This window comes from Schistosoma haematobium, chromosome 6 (assembly GCF_000699445.3).
Source record: "Schistosoma haematobium chromosome 6, whole genome shotgun sequence".
NCBI lineage: Eukaryota > Metazoa > Platyhelminthes > Trematoda > Strigeidida > Schistosomatidae > Schistosoma > Schistosoma haematobium.
In genome coordinates this window covers 17,694,863-17,717,433 of record NC_067201.1, presented here as the reverse complement: position 1 = coordinate 17,717,433, position 22,571 = coordinate 17,694,863, and the positions used below count along the sequence as shown (strand labels likewise).

The following is a 22,571-nucleotide window of genomic DNA, read 5'->3' as shown; positions in this document are numbered from 1 at the left end:
TTATTTCGGCACATGAGAGCTAGGATTTTTTGAGAATTACCACTGCCATTTTCATAAATTAACGTCCGCTGAACAAATAGTATATGTATACGCTTATTAAGTTCAAAATTAATCATTTAGGATATATTTGAGTTATCACTTTCTTAATAAACCTATTCATCCAATTACCTCAGTTGATAGAATCTGTATCATGTGATTTAAGACATTCACAACAGTAGTGTCAAAATCGAATAGAGTTGTGACGTGTATATGCGTATTTATATAGTGTGTACTTATCCCATGTATTATACCTACAAGATGATTATCTAGTGCACACAATATGGTTTATTTGTTTTCACTTAATAATAAGTACATGAAATGCTTTAATATTTTAATGTAGCCATTGGACATGTTACTTAACATATATGTGTAAATATAAACATGTCTGTCTAACGATTTTTCATATTATTATGATTTGTTCTCCTGTATGGAGACACACATAGTATCCATAGTCCGTTAGTAAACTTCAATATTTGTGTCTAGATGTTTGCATGAACATGCAGATGTGTTATATAATGTGCACATATGGCTTGTTCGCTCAATCACATTACACTGTTATTATTTAAGTTAGTAATATTAGAATTACCAGTTATTATGGGCTTTTTTCACTTTAAAAAGGAACCAATAAATTTATGACTCTTATAACTAAAGGAATTAACCATACATTGATTTAACTATTTAAATAAAATGAATTGATAATGAAGTACTCAAATTTATTCACGTTTATGTACATATCTATACTGTAATGCAAAGGTTTACATTGGGAAATCGTAACAATCATCAGCGTGATTACCAGCTTAAAACTTAACAACTCAAAGTGATCTAAGAGCGGAACTAGACATATAAACACACACAAACATCCCTTAGAAACTAATTTTAATTATTTGAAGAAAACACAGTTTTTAGATAAAAAAAACTTTCATGAGATTTGATTTGATAATTTACGCAGTTCAAGAAAATTGCATCAAATTAAATTAAAAATTGTGAATTAATTTGAAAATTAAATGTCTGGTGATACTGAGGCCACATTTATTTTATCTTTAGATGACGATGAAAATGATATTGCATCATCTCATCCAAATCACAATAAAACAATAACAGCAGATTATTCAACAGAAAATACAGTAGTTGAATTCTCTATTTCAATTAATGATGATAGCGTTGAAGTGAAAGGAGGCGATTCAATGTCATTGGAAGAACAATTAGCTTGGTGTAAGTAGAATTCATAAAAGGAACCAATTGCATGAAATATAATTTCTTCTTTTTTAAAGTGTAGAACTTCACATAATTTTCATAATGAATTAATATAAACAATCAAATAGGTGTTCTGTAAGTTTTAAAGATTAATTAATGGTATACATTCGAAAGTGTTTCGCAGGAATTAAAACTAAGAATTTTCTCCTAATTTGTCTATATACTTATCAAACTCAGTTTTTACTGTTTTTTCAGAAAAGTAGGTTTGATTTTAAATATTCAAAACATAGTGAATGTAGAACCATTAAACTGTATTTCTTACCTCAAGCACTTATAAGCATTTGAAAACTCCTAAACCATTCATACCTTTGTGAATTTTGTATTTTCTATTTTTGAGTGCCTTTAGTGAATATAGGTATTCGAACAATAAAATGTTGTTCAATGAATGCGTTTAGATTCATTTCCTAATTATTATTTGTGAAGAACTTTTGAACTTTTGAATATAGCTTTCTCTGCCAAGTGATATTAAGTGATGATCCATGGAATCATATGGAACAATAGACAACTATATCGTCATTATTTGAAATTTGGGCCTTGAGATCTTTCAGGAGATATGATTCCTTCAAACCAATGAGGTGAAACCAGATGATCCACATTCTGACCCTAAGTTGATTCAAGATAAGCGATTAATTCGATTCCGTGATTTGGGATGTACATATTTACTATATAATTATAATCTATTTAGTTTTTTTATGAATACTTTATCTAAATGGCATTTTACTTGCATGAAAGAGTTTGATTGGAAGTTATATTGAAGACATATTCGTATAGTATAGCAAGGGTGTAAATAAATTTAATAGACTGAATATTGTAAATATATACCTTATATGATGAAAGAACATTGTGACAACAGTTCAAAAGGCTAGAAACAAGTAAACATGGATAGGAATAAAATGAGTAGAGTTCAGTTGATAAAATAAGATAGTTGGAACAAAACTCAATGATGTGATAAATGCAAGAAAGAGTTTAAGGAAAAGAAAAAAATATTAAGATATAAGGAAGGAATATTAATCACTAAGGCAAGGAAAGATTAATAACCATCACCTTTTGAACACATAAATCAGGCTTTTGGCGCCTGATTGCAACTGCTTCAGCAAACTTCACAAGACGGGAGTTTGGCTGCTTACTAATCACCTTGAATGATTGTAGGGTATCGACCTGGTGTCCTGTCTCGAGGAGATGTTTAGTGATTACACTATTTAGAGTCTTTCTTTCTCTTGTTCTGAGGCTTTATGGAACATGTTCAAAAAATCTGAGATATGCCCTCCTTTCTGTTCGGCCAATGATTTTAAATATCACAGGTTGTAAGCAGATGACGAGAACCAACGAAATAGAAATGAATTCATGCTATTCTGTTAGAATGTTTGTTCTTGCTCTTTTCAAAATGATAAAGGGAACTATGTGTATAAATGGTATTTTATTGTAATTTTATAGCTTATTTTCTTGTCTTTAGATTATGACTTTTATTTCGATTTAGTTATATAATAATTCTGATGTCTGTAATACAATGTAACATTTACATAAAAGATTAAATATGCGAAGTTTTAATGTCAAGGTTATGCAGTTACTACTTGTTATAAATAACATGAATTTCACTTGATAACTAACTAATTAATAACAAAAATAAAACTACAATCAATCAATGCGAATATTTCGATCAATTTTAAAATTAAAACAAACATCGAAATCAATAAACTTTGAAATTGATTGTTTGATCATACTAATTATTGACATGTTTTTCTTATTGGCTTTTTTGAAATTGATTATTCCTAAGAATTATTGAACTTCAACAGATTATTCCCGATATTGATTACCAATAGGGTTCATATAAATAAAGTACATTGTTTTATTTGTGGCCTAATAGTAGAATGCTATTGCATTCTATTGGATAAGGTTACCTCTTGTCACATATATATATTCCATATGACGTCTTCACACTTCATATCGTGTGACTAAATAACTAATTAACTAATTCTTGGATGTTAACTACCTCACATTGCTTGAGATACCAGTCACAGCCATTTGAACGTTGTCGTCTCACTGAATAGTCCGGTTTTTATGGGTTAAAATTAAATAATCTAATTTTGTTAATAATTTGAAATCCTTTAAAAATCTAGGGACACTGAAAAACGTATTGGTAGATAATAACGGTAGCGGCACAAGAACACCTTTGAGACAACTCAATGATGATTGCGGAATTAGAGAAATCACACTTATCAATATCTGCGAGTTACTATCACTATAAGTTAAGACTATCTCTAGTAAGACTTTATGATTCAGTGAACCACAAACAAATACAAAGTACAAACCAATCATGACTTGCAATCATGGATAATTGGAGATTTATGATAAACCACACAGTTTGATGACAGTATTTCATGTAAATCCTTCATCTTTTTTTTACAAAACAAAGTGAATAAAACAAGCATTGAGAAAATTGCATAGTGATAAATCAGTATATCTATTTCTCTACATAATTCAAAATCACAGCATATTAAAAGTAGTTCAAGTTAGTCAAATCAAAATAAGGTATTTCATAGAAAATCATGTGAATATGTTAATATCTTAGTAAAAGCAAATGTCTTCTACTTTAGATTAAATAATCTAAGTAATTATTATTTATCAGCAGGGTTTTTGTGAACATTATAGTGATTTTAATGGTTGAGATCATAAGTCAATTGAAGCTAGACCACCGTTCTCACAATAGCACGAATCGGTCATCCAATGCTTCCATGTTTTCCATGGTGGTCTAGCTTCAACAGACTCGTTATCTCAATCATTGATTTTATTACTTTATTTAATAATTTTTCAAAATACAATTTTATTCACTAATTATTTTTTACTTGAATCTTCCCATTGATGTTTAGGACTGGAATTGATCAGTCTCGTATTAGTATATGTGCATACTGTGTGTATCACCTCAATATTACCTTAATTTACAAGCATTCTAAGCAAAGATAGTTAGTGGCTAGCAGTTTTATGCTTGAACATTTAAAAATAAATATTACCTTATGATCCATCTTCAATGATCAAACTTTCACACTTTGGAAACTAAAATTCAAGTTAAAAGTTAATTTACACGAACGCTCCAAATTTAAATTCTATTAACTGTATTTGTTTTGTTTTGTTCATTTTTTTTTGTTGAGTAAAACAATTCACATATTACTAACCTGTTTAAATGTACAATAATGGCGTTCACGTATTTTTATTCAAGGACTCATACATTTTCACTGTACAGAAATGAATGATTACTAGTGATTATTTTTTTAATGCTAGTTTCACTTGCAAATTATACCTGTATCTACTCATTAGTTATCATTTAGTCGTCATTTACTCTATTTAAAACATGAGATTTAAATCTAGTGATCTTTCATGGAGCATACATTAACTTAACTAAATTTCGAAAATCATGTTTTTGATAATGATCAATAATAGAATAAAGAAAACGTATTTCAAGGTTATTGTATTTCTATTACGGTAATAGGGATTGTCCACGAGAGTAGAACGTAATAGTTATAACTTTAGACGTAACGAAAGCCATTTACATATTCTAAATGAATAATATATTTGTAATATCCCAATGAGTAGAAAAATTAGATTTTCTGACGTTTCGTGACTTAATTGCAGTCCTAAACATCAATCGGTAGATTCAAGTAAACAATACCTAGTGAATAAAACTATATTGTAAAAAATTATTAAGTAATAATCTCTGAAGAAGTGGCTTACATTAAGTCACAAAACGTCAAAAAATCTACTTTTTCTACTGATTGGGATATTACAGATATGTTGTTTATTTATATCACTCTACTCAATGCTCAATTTATTCGAAATTATCAAGTCAAACCTTGGTAATGTTATGTGTTTACATATTCATCGTCTATTTATCAAATATTATATTTACCCGGGGGTTCTTAGTCCCCTTCCTGCTGTAACCTCCTTCTACTTTCTTCATAAAAAGTGTTCTAACTTCCTTAACTGAAAGAATTATTCTGGTTGTACCTTTCCGTTTCCCCATTATTATTATTGTTACACTACCATGCATTAAGCTGTGGTCGTTATTGTTTTTTTCTTATACGCAACTTACCTTCCTTTTCTCTTCCCATCCTCATTATTTTATGTGGCGCATATATATCTGGTGCCCTCTTGTGTTCAAATAAATAAATAAATAAATAGTCCCCTTGTTTCTGATATTCAAGGTCAAATTAATTTTTGGCAGTCAGTAAATGGGTGACTACCGAATAGAACTTAATATTTGATAACCATATAAATGTTACTATCATCTAACTGTCCATTCTAAAGAAATGATCAATGCAATCATAAGTACTGATGTTTATTTTATTGTAACAGATTGGTTTTCCATGAATATTATTTTCATAAATGGGGCACTTATTTTGTTCATTAATATTGTCTTTAGAATTTTATAAGTTTTGGAAAGGAAATTTTACAATGATAACCATTTTGTTGTTCAAAGCTAAAATATTAGTCTATGTATGATGGATAAATTCAAAACTATCATCAAATTGTCATTTATAGTACTCTAATGTTTCCCTTCTAGTCATCATTTCTTGAAATGGAATTTAATTTTTTTAAAGAATATTCAATATGAAAAATATGCTTAAACTAGATCACAATTGGATCACAACGATATCCAAAAAAATTCACCAGCTAACGTTACCAATCACTAATTACTATGTTCAACTGTAATTTTATAAAAAGTAATCACTTTAAAAAGATCCTTACATAATTGGTGTTGTTAAAGATGTTTTTTTTTAAAAGTTGGTAAATCGTTTTTATAAATGATTGTGTTGTTGAATCATTTCAAAGAATAAGATAAATATTCAATAACTAACTAACCAATCTTTAACGGAGATGAGTTTATGACGAAAGTTTTTTACAGTCTATCATAAATGCCTCTGGTCTATGATGGTATCACTGAATAATTAATGTTGAAATCAGGACTAGTATTTTTCTAATATTTCAATCATTTTAAGTAATTAATTAAGATATCTTGTTCAAAATTACTCATGAACTAAAAGTTAGTAGTGTAGCATACAATTATTAGTAGGTTTATATTCAGCCTACAGTCATCTTGTTGTCAGGAGAATCAGATGAATCGAAAGGGTGTGATAATTTATACCAAAGTAGACAGAAAACTGAGAAAACGATTAGAGATTAAATCAGTGAGGGATAAGGATACAATTAAATTTATGAGTGAAAACAATTAACAGCTTACGAATATCACTCCAAAACGTTCTAGTTATTGAGCAGTGTTTTGAAGGAGTTCCATCAATTTTTTCTAACTTAACATTAGTATGTTGAACACGGTTAATTCAGTAAGACAGTTAGTATATAGCTTACGTTAATTTCATCCATTACAATTTATGTGCTTATGACCAGCACTTTCACTTACGTGAAACTAATCGTCCATTAGCTGAACAACAGTCGTACTACACTTAGTAGTTTTATGTTATTTAAGTTGGATAAAAAAGTAATTTCCCTGATCATTATATACACTATGGAATATGTTTCATGATCAGTTTTGGAGTATGCATGATCCTGAACCTGAATGTAACGTCAAATTTCTACTACAACGAAGGGCTGCATCAAATTGTTTCACCAACTGATCTTTTAAATTATAGATACATTGAATTTACTTTAATTTATTATTGTACTCTGCTTAATCATTGAAACTGTCTTTAAGTGTTTTTGATTTTAACGATATAAGAATAGAACCTACTAATTCGAATAAAATTAAGGTAATTTTTCATTCTTATCAGAAAGGGGGTTTGTGGAGATTGTAGTAATTTTAATAGTTAAATTCATAAGTCGATCTAAACTAGACCACCATTGAATATCTGGCCGTCCAGTGCTTCCAGTTTCCAATGTAGGTCTAGATTACATCAACTCATAAATTCAATTATTAGAATTGCTACAGTCTCCACAAACCCCTATTTTCATAATAATAATCACTTAATCACTAGTGATTGGATTCAAGATGGATTTCCTGGAGTTCTAGTGAAAAACCGTAACCAGTGGAGTCCAACGCGTGTCATCTAGAGACAGGTATCTACATCAAATAATGGATGAATGGTTGTGCAAAGTCATGGATTGATTGAAGTTAGGCGTCAACACCGTTGGATACCAGCTCAGTGGTCTAGAGGTTAAGCGTTCGCGCATAAGGCTGAAGGTCTTGGATTGGAGTCGCACGTACCGGATCGTGCATGCGCACTGCTCGGGAGTCCTATAGTAGGACCAGACGGACGTCCAATGCTTCCATATCTTCAATGGTGGTCTAGTTTAGAACAACTCATCAATTCAACTATTAAATTTTTGGTTTTTGCGTATAAATACGATTTTGTATTATAGCTAAAAATACTGTCTATCAAGTTACCTAGATGAATAGATACATTTTAAGTGTACTTCTCAACACATAAACTAAGATCAGTCGCTAAATTCATTAAAAATTCATTAGTATTGAATAGGTGTTTGGTTTTACCCTGGCATTTCTTAATTGTGTTGCCCATTTATGACAAAATACCTGAACAAACTATATAACTTAATATGAATCTACGAATTCAGTATCTTAAGAACAGTGAATCGAAGTTTTATGGTTCACATTTTCTACTTATCATTATTTTTCTTATCTTTACTTGTTAAAATCTAAAAGCTTAATTGAACAAACGAAGTAACATAAAGATGATCAGCAAAAATACTTTAAGATCCTAGATCTATTTAATAATTGTGATGGTTCAACAAGAATGCTTTATAGTGTGATGCTTTTATAAACTGATCGAGAAGATATGAAATCCTTTGATTTATTTTTTGTTGTTAAGTACATAGTTCATTTTTATTCATATTTCACTTACACTATACGCTGGTGTAACACCATAAAATTTAAAGATCGATATTTTGAATTTGAAACACTTAAAAAAGTAATGTAATAAAGTTTTCGTCAATATTTCCAATTAAAATTGTACAAATGACTTATCACTACAGGTTTAATACTTTTGTATCCAGGTGGTTTGGAAATTTTTTTAATGTTTATAATTTGTCAATGATAACACAAGGTGTTTAATCCAAAATTTTCTAATGATCTTTTCCTCTTCATATAATGCATAATCAGCCTTACTTACACTTATTTACTTACGCCTGTTACTCACAATGGAGCATAGGCTCCCGACCAGCATTCTCCAACCCACTCTGTCCTGGGTCTTCCTTTCTACTTCTATCCAATTGTTGTTCATTCATAATCAGCCCAGTGGAATACATTAAATAACCTAGAATATCTTTTCCAAGTTAATAAACCGTAACAATATTTCATCGTTCTTTAACAAACATACATCATTGTGATATGAATTTACCTATATTTAGATAGAAATCGATAACCTTGGAGTTAATCTTGCAAAAAGTGAAAATGTTAACAAGTATGACATCGAATGAGAGTCGATTTTTATCGTTTACCAACTAAGGTTGGAGAGTAGATTGTTAGCTTCTAAATCAGTTGCCTGAAATTACATTGTTTTTCTCAAGATATAAAGATCCTCTGTTCAACCTCATATAAATTCAATGCTACACACTGTTGAAAAAGTTACAAATGTCCAGTGCTCGCTAATTTTCAATGACCTTCGAACTGATATCTCTCTTTAATGAAAATTAGCTTCCACTATTTATATTGACTCAACATACAAACATAATAAATCATAATACATCTTTTGTGAGATTTTTCTATTGTACAATGATGTATAACCTACATTTGGCTTCCAATTTTAGTATCATAACACACATAACCTGTGCAACAATAACTTAACACTATTAATTAAGTGAAAAATAATTTTGGAACTGCTATTTATCTATGGTCGTAAAGTGTCGTTCAGTATAGTTGTTATGCCTCGAAATGAAAAACAACAACTGTTAACAGCTGTTTACTTTATTATCATTACTATCGTTGTTTATGTTAATCTTCAGTGTACCGATTCATTTAGTTTGTAATAAATTTTTACTACAGGGAATTTTAACATCAAACGTTTTAAGCAGATGCCTTCTTATCTGTGTGTGCATGCGTTGTTCACTGTATTATGCATATTTACACGCATATATTTATCATATATATAGCGGACGTGTTAGATATTTTGACTTAAAATAATCTAATGAAAATTTTTATCCTCAATTTTTTTCAATAGTACAACTGTTTTCTCACTAGTAACACTTATTCCTGGTCCGACTAAATTAACTCTCTGTGAAAGACATAATATATAATTCATTCGTCAATGGGCTTCGTTGCACTACAATGTTTGGTCAATCTCAACTATGAATAAAACTAGATAGAATAGACAGTCGAAATTTAGACACCTTCATTGACTATTCCATATTAGAAAACCGTTAATTAAGCTAAAATATTCATTTAAGTATTTGATCTAGGGTTTCGTAAATACTTAGTGGTTTCAACAACAATTTACTACTTGAGTTTTATTGAAGTACAGTATTTGTTTGGTCTAACAAATTTTCCCATTAACTAACTGATAGATATTATTGTTGATAATTATCTCTGGCTTGAATTTATCACATTAGATTACTTAACCAAGTTTATGAACTAAGCAACTGAACTTCAAATCTATATCATGACATTGGTAAATTTTCAACTATTGACTTTAAAACAGCTGATTATAGATAATTGAAATAATTTAACACTCTCAAATAAGGTCATTTGTCTGACGAATGAGGCTTTCAAACTGGATTTCAGTGTTGTGTTCATTAATATTAGTTGACGTTTTACAAAATTTAGGATCAAGCGATCATGCTTGAAGCTGAATAGTCGATAATGTTATACTTGAGTAATTGAAAACATATTTATCTGGAGATTCCGGAAAAGAAGCTTGAGTCTCGGTCTGTTGTAAACTTTTCATTAATATCATGATCACATCTTCCGTATGATTTTTGCTAACAATATCAATGTAATCTTTGAATTTGAAACGTTTATCTTCTGACAAATCAAATAATTTATGTGAACGTAATGAAATATTCCGTTCTAATTCTGGTATTCTAGACGTAATTTCATAGACATAATTCACGGTGAAACGTTTCAAAGAACGGTGATTTGAATGGATGTGGTTTTGGCGTAATGATTTGAAAAATGGTCTCGGATATTCACGTTTGTCCAATCTGAAAGTCTCATTCGTCAGACAAATGACCTTATACCAGTATCTAATAAAGATTATGGGTATTTCAAATCAACTCTTGTAGACTGCTGTAATCAATATGTAAATAAAACACTTCCAAATAACTTACATTGTTTCTCAATGAACTAACTAGAATAATTATTTAGTTTAAATAAAGAAGTGATTTAATAATATCAGTTAATTTAGAGCGTTCTTCAACACTTAACGAAGAAAAACTAATTTCAGATTAGTAATAGTTAGTTGTTGGAAAATTCGATTTCAACCAAAAGTCAGTTCTCAACTAAGTCCCATACACATGATGAGCACGTTGTTTGTTCATTGAATATCGTTATCAGTATGGGTTTGTGGAGATTGTTAAGTTTTTGATTGAGATCATGAAACGACTGAAGTTAGACCACCAATGAAAACCTGGAAGCACTAGATGGCCGTTTCGTCCTAGTATGGGGCTCCTCGGCAGTGTGAATCCACGACTCTGCACGTGGGATTTGAACCCAAGACTTTCGGTTTCTCGCGCGGGCGCTTAGCCTGTAGACAACTGAGCTGACATCCAACAGTGTTAATGCCTGACTTCCGTCGATCCAAATTGTAATCTTAAGACGCTAACGAGCACTTTAGCATAACATTGATTATTACCTGTTTATAATCCCGAATTCCAATGGTTGAGATCATGAGTCAATTGAAGCTAGACCACCATGGAAAACCTGGCAGCACTGAACGACCGTTCCCACTTCGTCCTATTGTGGGAACGGCCGTTCAGTGCTGCCAGGTTTTCCATGGTGGTCTAGCTTCAATTGACTCATGATCTCAACCATTGGAATTACTGTAATATCCATAAAAAACTTTCTGATATGAATTTCGAATTCCTTAAACATTGATCCTAAAAAATGAGCATCAATAGTAATTTGAGCTAGTGACACTGATTAGTAGGTTAGAAAGTAAAATAAAAATATTTTTATATCAGTTATTTTTATTTATTATATTGAAATAGTTTCTTCCTTGCTTTATTAGTTGTTATTGTGTAACTTGTGAATCTGTTATATTTCTAAAAATCTATTAATATTCATCATTTACTTGAATACCCCAATAATTTAAGTTTTCAAAGTGACAGTCGTATGATAAACAATCTATCATGTTATTTCCTATTTTGTTGTTTATAAGAAAACTACCGTCTGTTGTTTGCAATCATGATAAATGAATTTACTCAAAAAATCAAGCAGTCACATGCATAGGATGTCGTCATGTTCCTTTGTCATACTAACAGTTAATGGGAGGTTAATGATTCAAGTCTGTAACTTGACATACAGAGTACACTGATGTTACTTGTTAGTTGGTATTCATCAACATGGTAACTGACATCCCACCATAAAATTCGATCTGGTGACATTTAGTGTCATAATTAAAAAATGTTAATGATCCATCCTGTTCGTGACTGACTTCGTACAAGAAGGATTTTGATGTGTATACTAAGTGATTTATAGGTAGTAAATGATCTCATTTTATGTAGTCTTTAATTTCTTGTTAATAGGCGACAGTTTGTGCAAAACTCTTGTCTTTTTTTCCCGAATTAATTCAATACATTTAACAAAGTACATAAAAAATAAATCACATTGGCCATGTGAAACGACTAGTAATTGGTGCAGAGAAGAGCACACAGAAAATTCAATCGAATTACATTACTTAACAGGTCAAACGCATTGATCTTCATTATAAATGTGACAGTTATTTATATCAACATATTTCATACATTTGGGCAAATTACCATGACCTTAATATCACCTTACCAACTAATATCACAGCAGTAACAAATCATGTAAATACAATAATAATATGATGAAATTATTAATAGTAACAGCAAACTTTGTCACTGATTTTTTGAATACAATGTTATTTAAAAATAAAATCTCTAATGGTTACATATATGTTAATTTGAGGTTAATTTTTAAAGATATAATTTCTTGTTGTGCCGGTAGATCAAATAAAGAACATTGTGATTAATCATATAAGTTTTAAGAAGAAACAATCTTTTGTTATTTATTCAGTTGTAATTTTATAAACTGTGATTAACATTCATTTTATCCTACATCACCATTATCAAGACATTTTTCGGTACAATCTTCACTATTACTTAAACATGTCTAACGTTGTAAAACAATTGGTATCTATCCAGTCGTTGAATTGCTTTCTTCTAGATGTCCATGTGTGTTTGAAGGTGAATAAAACAATCCTGGAGTTCTAGTAAGAAGCAGTGACCAGTGGAGTTCAACCGGGTCAGTTTTGAGATAGCAATTCACTGATGACAATGGTGGATATGTCCCTCAATTTCGTAGATTAGTTGAAGTTAGACATTAACACCCTTGGATGCCTGCCATCTCAGTGGTCTAGAGGTTAGGTAGTCGCGCGCGAGACTGATAGGTTCTGGGTTCGAGTCCTGCGAGGCGGTGTCGCGGACGCGCACTGCTGAGGAGTGCCATACTAAGACGAAATGGCCGTCCAGTGCTTCCAGGTTTTCCGCGGTGGTCTAGTTTCAGTTGATCTTAACTACTGAAATTACTACAATCTCCACAAAACCCTTTCTGAGTTTATTATCTAATGAAATAGTAAGAAAACAGTTAATGATTTGAATATATGAGAAATTATTATAGGCATTCGTATCTAGGAAAAAATCATGCTTTATTTTGTTATAGGTCATTGGTGAATATACTTATAATCAATAAACAGTTATCGACCATGTGAATCAAAATATAATCAGCATTATTATTTAGTAATTAATTTCTTTTAGTTAAAAAATCACTTAACTTGTTTATAAAAAAAGACAACAGTGTTAACTACCTCCAACCACAATCTTATCTCAACATAGTGCACGCAATGTCAAGTAACTTAAACTGGTGGTCACATTGCAACTTGATCGATAGGATTCGATCTGCACTAAAAAGGACTTGACATACATGATATTGATCACCACCCAGTGATCAATCAACTGTAAAAACAACACTTTTTTAATATAATCAAATGTATTATTATTGAAATGAGAAAGATAATATTTACGAATGAAATGATAAAATGATTTCTGATTGAATATGAAATGAATTTTACAAAATCTTCAAATCAATTCATTTAGTTTAATCATAAAATGGTAAATTTAATATTCAAGAAAAGTATATTCCATTATTTCTTTATACTTAAGTAATTTAAATACTTATAAAAGTTTTAAGAATCTAATTGTCAATATGATCAGTAAATATTTATTGTAAATTAGTTTGTTAATTATGTTCTATTCAATACACTGTTGATTGAATTGGATTCTTAATAGTTTTCTACGAAGTTCTATTGTAAATAATTCGTATACTATTGATTCTCCCATTAAAATCGGTCATGTATCCATTTATCGACAGTTGTTTAAAACAATTTGAAGATTAATAAATATAAATTGAATAGTTTATCAATAATAAATCTAAAATGAGATACAGACAAATATGAAATAGAAATACATTAACTAAGAAATTTAGAATAGTGAAGTGTTTAAAGATAATGAATTCATTTTTGTATATTGGCTGTAGCCAACGTTCGTTTTCAACTCGGATACGGGAACATGTCCCAGTTTGGTTCTACAAGGGTGAGAGGAAAACAGTTAAGAGTTCTATATTTGAACACCTAATCGACTGTTACTATTCTACGAATCCATAGTTTGATTTTATGGTTCAAATCTACCTAGATTTTTTCATATCTAAAACAGCCGAACCTCTTACCATCCATGAGCTTAAACAAGGACTATGCGTACAAAAGAAGTACGTTCTATCGTTATCATTACCTTGGCCTTAATTAATAGTATTATTATTTAAAACAATTAGTCCCATTGATAAATTGCGTCTTCTCATTGGATTATCGAAAATTATTATTATTATTATTACTGCATTCCCCCTTTACTTATGTCTTATATTCTCATTATTTTATTGATAAATACTCATCATATCATCTTATTTATTTTTACACCTCTATGACCTTTAATTATTATAACAGAAACATTATCAATCATCCTATTATATTCACTAAATCTATTGTTATTATTCATATTACGTAATCTAGTCTTATAATCTTTATATTACGTCATCTTGGTTAATTGTGTTCACATTTCCTCACGGAATTAGCACTTTAACAAAAACCAAAAAATTTTTCATAAATATACGATTGTACATCTTGATAATCAATTCGCTGAAACGAGATCCCTTCGCTGAACTTCGTGTTTTTAATTTTTATATTTGTTTGCTTGATGACTTACAAAGATCAGCTTAATTATGTGTTGATGAACTGTTGAAAATCAACCAGAAATAAACAGAATTATCTTTAAACTACTATTTGAAAATTCTTTTATTTTTGTAAAAAAAAAAGTGAATTTGTTTATCTCCACTACTACTATTATTAATTAACTGTTTGTTTAAGTAAATGTTCCAATTGGCTTTTAGAATCACTCTGATATTCTATTAGATTTAGAATTATTTTTAAACCAGATGATTTAGTAGGTAAGGAGTAAATTGAACAAATGTACTTTACATCTGCCATATGTATATAGTGAAAACATTTTTTTAAACAATACAGTACCGTTCAATTGAACAATTTGAAACCGGAAAGAATTTTCTAGTAATCACTTAATCCTATAAAGAAAACAGATGTAAGTGATGTATATAAACTTATTTTCTGAGATTGTTTAAACAGACTTATTACATGTATTGTGATGTGTGAAAGAGATGTGCCAGCCACAATAACAACATAAAACAGAAACATCATTAACTGTTGATAGATAGTAAACATGTTAATTACTACTTTTTTATATCTTACAATATCGGAACATCAAAGGGAATATTTTTCCATGATAGCTTAGATTATTTTGTATTAGTATTTACGCAGCAACTGAATTTTGTCAGTTGACAATGTTTATTTCTTCAATCGTAGTTCACAATTACTTCTAATGCTTTCATAAAGCCTGCTAAGATCTATACACTGAACGTTTGAAATATCGGTTTCCCAGGAGTTTTAAAGACATTCTGAATCTATGGAAATCGGAGATGAAAAAAGTGAAGGAAACTTTTATTCTTAAGGCTAAGCTTAACTACCGAAAGCTGAAAGGGACTTACTAGGTCATCGACAACCATGAGTTTCTAAGTGTCTCTGAAGGTGTTCTCAGAATTTCTAGTACTTATTCAGTCACATTAAGGAAGGAGCATGAAATCTCGGTTTGGATTGTTTACTAGAAACGTCCCAAAGCTGATAACTTGCAGAAAGGAATTTTAGGGCTTTTCAAATGATATAGTTTATTAATTTTATAAATTATTCATTTGGTAACTTCCCAGTATGGATTTGCGGAGATTGTTGAATTCCCCTGAAATCATTAACCGATCAATGTTACACCACCACTGAAAAACTGGAAGCACTGGTCGGCTACTTCGTTCTAGTATGGAAATTTCAGGTTGAAGTCCCATGTGTGGATTTGTGGATGCAAACTGCTGAGCAGTCCCACACTAGGATGAAACTAATTTTCAGTTCTACCAAATTCTTAATGATTCTCCGGCTTATTTCCGTCCGTCATGAAAAATATCCTCAAACTGAACTATGGTTTACCCCAAAAACCTGAAATTAAATTAAATATTTCTATTTGGAGTACGAAATTCTATGTTCATAAGAAACATTTTAAGAAACCGACTGCAGATAATGGTAAAAACCATTTTCAAGGTGCTTAGTTTGTTGTATTTTACCATTTAATATTCAGGGAAAATAAATATCAACCAGCACTAGAAAATCCAGGGTAAATCATTAATAAGCAGTAAATAACTACGATAATATTACTACCTAGATTTTAAACATAATGTTAAATGTAATGAAATAAATCAATATTTTGGGTTTTCTTCCCATAGTTGTATACAAAATGTAATAAACAATTAACTATCTAGTTCAGTTCGTTATATTTCCAGTTTTAAGTTAACAGAAACACAAGTATTCAGTTACTGAGTTGATCTAGTGCCTACATTCTTATTTCATAAATTGACACAAATTATACGTATACAATCGACTAATATATATGATAACAAATTGATTGTTTGTAAAGAAAATATATGACTTCAGGATTGTTTATTATCTACTATAATTACAATATAATCTGAACTCTGTCCACATATTATTTATTATTTAAAAAGGCTAAAATGGAAAAGAATAACATTTTGGCGATAAAAATACAACTGACTAGTTAAAATTAAACAGTTATCCGAAGAAATTGACAACTCATACAAACTTATGAAAAGTGTAAATTCTTTGTGATGTATACTCTTATTTGAATTTACTTTACTTCTTACAGGACAAAGTGATAAGACTGTGTGTTATTTATGTTTTGCGGTGAGACACATTTACTAGTTCTAGTAAAAGTCAGTCAACAACTAAGTAGCTGAGTGATAACGTTTCCGATAGTAATTAGGAATTGACTCCCACTAATAGAAAATTAGCTCCTTCGAGATCTCAAATACATCTTGTTGATGAGTGCCAAACATAAGCGAAACACATTTTAATATCGATTAAATTACACAGGTAGATATATTACTAATGAGTTCGTAGAATTCAGTAAGCATTAAAGGCTGGGATATACAACAATGACTGCTAGCAAGTAATAAATTAACGAAAACCTTCTTTCATGAGAAATTACAGTCATATATATAACTACTGAATACGTCATACGGAAACGAATTAGATATACAGAAAGTCGTGTTGTATATTTCATATAAATTTTTTACGGAAGCAAAATCTGTTGAGATGAACTTCAAATCTCTATACCGTAGTCACTTACTATGAAACTTGAAAAAATATATATATCTTTATCAAAGAGTGGAAGTGAATCTCACTTAAGATGCAGATATTTAGATATAATCTGTTATATTAAAAAATGTTATGAACCTACAACAAATTGTACTATATTTGGTGAGACTATAGTTCATGGACGACCTTAGACCGACGCTAAAGTGACTTTGAGAGTGTCTACATACTTACTAGGGCTAAATAAGTATTACAAAACCCTATTTAGCCAAACGGCTGAATGAATTTCGCGCCAAAATCAAAGACCTGTCATCGCAAATCTAATTGGTTCATCCATGAATTATAGTCTCGCCCTATAATTCTATGATCTCAACTTGATTCACAGCTTGATATCGAAATACATCCATTAATTAATTAAATAAATTGTTGATTATTCTACCATCCTAATGTACATATTATTTTCATCTTATATTTTCTATTCGATATAACCATATATGTTATCCTTGCATTCATCATTTTTTGTAAATTCATTCTGGAAATTAATCAATAAAAGTATTACGTAGGCAAAAACAATTAAGATTTTCAATGGTTAAGATCATGAGTCAGTTGAAGCTAGACCACCATGGAAAACCTGGAAACACTGGACGGCCGTTTCGTCCTAGTATGAGACTCCTCAGCAGTGCGCATCCACGATCCCGCACCACGCGGGGCTCGAACCCAGGACCTACTGGTTTCGCGCCGGAGCACTTAACCACTAGACCACTGAGCCAGGTTTTCCATGGTGGTCTAGCTTCAACTGACTCATGATCTTAACCATTGAAATTACTACAATCTCCACAAAAAAAAAACCCATCTGAAATTAAGATTTTGATTAGGTTTTTTCATACATCAGTAAAATTGACATTTAAGACTAACTTTAATATTTCAATAAAATAATTGAATAAATAATGTAGTCTTGATCTTTGTTAAACTTTAAAATAAAGAAAACCAGATAAGACAACAACAGATCAGACAGTAAATATTGGAATGATGGCATATGGTTCAATAATTTCTAATCTGGTTGTTTATGAATATGTTATAAATTAGTGTAGATAATCTTCACTTGATATTGTTTACTTGAATCGTCCCATTGATGTTTAGAAGAGCAAATGATCAGTTTCTTATTGATTTGTGTGCATACTGTGTGTATTTCCTCGATATTGCCCTAATTCACAGTCATTCTAAGCAAAGATGGATAATGAATAGCAGTCAATCAGTCAGTCAGTCAGCTGCAACGTAAGATCAGGCACATATATGCATCAGTCCAAGTTGCCATACCGCATTAACACAACATGATGAACACCGGATTCATAGAAGTAGTTAATTCAATGATGGTAATATATAAAAGAAAGATTACATATAAGGATATAGTACAGGAAGAAAGAACTAATTCGTAGAAAGAAAGATATGAAGCGATGTTAATCTCATAGTTTGAAAGAAGACAGAGAGTGTATACACCTACGCCATTGTGGTCGATTCTGAGCCATGTCACATAGAGTCTCCAAACATTGGTTACGATAGTGACGAGGACCCCAACCAACTAGTCTGCATCTACCAACATGGTTCAGACTAGAAGTTAGTGACTTCAAGCACTGATGCCATGCTTTGATTTAGTCAACCCTAACTTTCTTCCAACCATCACCAACACTATTCCAGGATGCCCGTTTCGTCCTATTTGGGGCTCGTCAGCTGGGTGTACCTGCATTTCAGAGTTGATATTTGTTCGGGGACTCGAACGAGTACCGTTCACTTCAAGCGCCAGCACGTTATCCACTTAGCTACTGAGTCCTGTTAGCCACTTGCTTGCTCGATGAGGGTGAAGTTTAATATTACCTGGTATTGTTTACTTGAATCTTCAGCATTTATACATATGAACATGTAACATGTGGTTAATTTATGGATGAATTCTGAACTGGTGGAGGAAGTACAGGGAATGCACACACAGTTAATGTAATTTAACAGTGTTTTTTACGCTGAATATAAATTATCACCAAAGATGTAAATTGAATCATACACCTTCATCGTTTGTTTCATTGACACCAATCAAGCCCTTCTTCTAACTGACCAGTGTTTTTTACTATAATTAGGAATGAAATAAACCATGATAACATTTTGACGTGATTTATTCCGTAAATCGCTAATACAAAATGAGTAAGTAAGTAAGCTATTTCCGTGTAGGAAAATGAATATTTTTAAAAAATCAGTTTAATTGTAAACTTGATTAGGTTACTCTGTAAATTGCTAACAAATCCTCTATGATTATTGTAAAGGTTTGATAAGGGTATACCCTTGCAAATCCATGCTAAAAACAACAGTTATTATTTAGTATCAGAAGGGCTTTTGTGGAGATTGTAGTAATTACGATAGTTGAAATCATGATACTAACCAACATATGCTCACTAAAGACTGCCTTCAAAATGTATATCCTGGAGCTCTAGTGAGAAACAGTTACCAGTGGAGTTCAACCTGGTCAGCTGTGAGATAGTAACTCACTGAAAACAATGGTAGATGTGCTGCTCAATTTCGTAGATTAGTTGAAGTTAGACATTATCACCGTTAGACGCCAGCCATCTCAGTGGTCTAGAGGTTAGGCATTCGCGTGTGAGACTGATAAGTCCTAGGTTCAAATCACGTGAGTCCCACAATAGGACGAAACAGCCATCCACTGCTTTCAGGTAGCTGGAAAATGTGCGATTTCCATATTTTTAAGAAAGTTGATCGTCTTATAAGCAAAGATGGATGGTGGTTAAGTGTGGAATCTAGGACATGCATTTCGTCCTATTTGGGACTCGTCAGCTGGGTGTACCTGCATCCAGTTAATCATCTTGTTGTATGTTATGTAGCTTGGACGTTTTATGTTTTTCTGTGATGGTTAATTGATTCCTCAGTGTTCCTTCCAATTATTATCATATCAAAGCTAACCGAAATAGTCACATGTATTTAGTGTCCATGGTAGAATAATAGAAAAACTTCTTTAATATTATAAAAGCCTATTTCAACAGATGCTGAACACATTCAGTTTTAACAATAAGAAAATTTAATGGGTAAGAAAACTTTGAAGATTTTTTTCAAATACAAGCACATTACCATTCGAATTTCTCCATTTACATTTGTTTATGTAAACGGTGGTATTTTAGTCTGAAAAAATGTCTATGGGTGTATTTCACTTTATCAAATGGTACTGATGTAGTATTACTCTGAAACATTTTTTGTACTGTTTGTAGAAGAAATGAAAATTTTAAGCGATTTTCGACAAGTCACAAAATAAATTCTTAAATATATTCTGGGAAAAAAAGCCAATACATATAATCATTAAGATATATATATATATATAGTCCATTTTTCCATGCAGATACAACACATTATCATCAGTCCCATGCATAAACTTACGAACAATATAACATTATTTTTCTAGTCTAATTTATTTTACTTTTCGATTCAAGATGTCCATCTGTTTATAGAACAGCAGGTATATCGTTAGAAATTGGTTTTAAATTTATTTATGGATATAAATAATGGATTATGAAAGTAGAAAACAACTATATGTCCAAAGACCTTATCATATGTTTAGTTTGAATCAGCCTTTGTGTATGGTGAAGCTATTCCGATTAAATACAAATAGCAATGCAGTATAGAATATTTAATACTTATTCCCTAAGGTTATTACGATAAATGTTTCACAGGCACAATGAACAATTTCTCTAAAATTCCATACTAGCAGGCATAGTAGAAAACTAGAAAATAAATAATAGAACTTAATACGAGGAACAGCATCAGTCTAAAAAAACACTTCTTAATTTAATCAGTGTGCAATAACATCATCATACAATGGCATAAGAGATGTCCGACTTATTTCCAACCTGGTTGAACATCATTAATCTGGAGTCTCGAATTAATTAGTAGACATCACTATTAGTCATGAAAAATTTTCAGTGTCAAAATTTTTTCACAAGTTCATCACCAGCAGCTTCATCTCTAACAACTAAAATAAATTTATCAAATAATGAAAGAATAATTACGCGTAAACATTTTCACGTAGCAAAGTCATATGGAAATCATACTTTCAAAGTGATCAATAAAACACAACATGTGTCTAAAATCTTTAAGATATGCATAGAGAATAAGAATTTCCGACTTGAACTTGTTCAACATTCATATTCTTTGATTTATGATCTTATGTGTAACAAGAGTGAGGACTCAGTATGATCATTTTAATTTTGAACATCAGTGCTATTCATTTTCTCTGTCCTAACTACGTTATGTTTGAAATTGTTAACTAATCATCTGAGCTATGTTAGTAGATGGAAACTCCTTAATTATGAACCAGCTACTTTATTTTACAGTTATAAACACTGGTGACACTGTCATGAATCCACCTATTCGTAATCTTTCTCCAAATCTTGTTTCGTGTTTCGTATGTTTCAGTTTCACCTGATCTTTTCCAACTAGTCATTTATGTTTAACTTTTCCGTTCATCGATGTTAGTATTTTTAAGCAATTGTTTTATATCTTCTTAACATTTTCTGATTAATTTGTGATAACATCGATCGATACACGTTCGTGTCAGGCTCTACACTGTTCAGGACTGATTATGTTTGAATTCAATTTTATTGAATTTTTCTCTAATGAGTACATACAGGCATAGTATCTTGTTCGTCAAAGTAACTTAGACCGACCTCAAGTAAAAATTCTTGCTACTTTCGTTTTCAGATTTCCTTGAAATTACATGTCATCTTTACCTCATTTCATGATACAAGTCCAACTCATTGATCTGCTTGACTTAATTTCTTTTTAATTCTTCTCATTAATCACTTTAACAGGTTAAGAAATGAATTTTATCTAGCTGTAAATAATGTGCATTATAGTGAGTGTTTGGCTAGTTTAAATTAATTTTTCATAAAAACAAACAACTTTTCTAATAAGATGGTGTTCTAACATCAATCAGTTCATGATCGCAATCAAATACTTAATAATTTCCACGACCCTATACTGATTATTATCATGTGCTCACTTGTGACTAGCTTCGTGAGTGAATTCTCGGATTTCTAGCGAGAAGCCGTGACCAGTGGAGCTAATCCGTGTCGGGTAGTGACAGGTATCTACCTCAGCACAATAAAAGATGTTCACGCAATTTCGTGGATTGGCTGATGCCGACTCAGTGGTCTAGAGGTTAGGTGTTCTCATGCGAGACTGAAGGCCTTAGGTTCGATTCCCGCTCGCGGGCTCGTGGATGCTCACTGGAACGGCCGTCCAGTGCTTCCAGGTTTTCAA

At 31.1% G+C, this 22,571-nt stretch overlaps 1 protein-coding gene across 1 annotated transcript in view; it reads left to right on the top strand.

Annotated features, from left to right (window-relative positions):
• Positions 1-355: 355 nt before the first annotated feature.
• Positions 356-22,571, top strand: part of MS3_00008682 (uncharacterized protein) — a 50,998-nt gene continuing 28,782 nt past the window's right edge. The window contains exon 1 of the mRNA XM_051217015.1: positions 356-1,251. Coding sequence (XP_051065645.1) covers positions 1,044-1,251 — 208 coding nt within the window. The 5' untranslated portion in view covers positions 356-1,043. The remainder of the gene's footprint in view (positions 1,252-22,571) is intronic.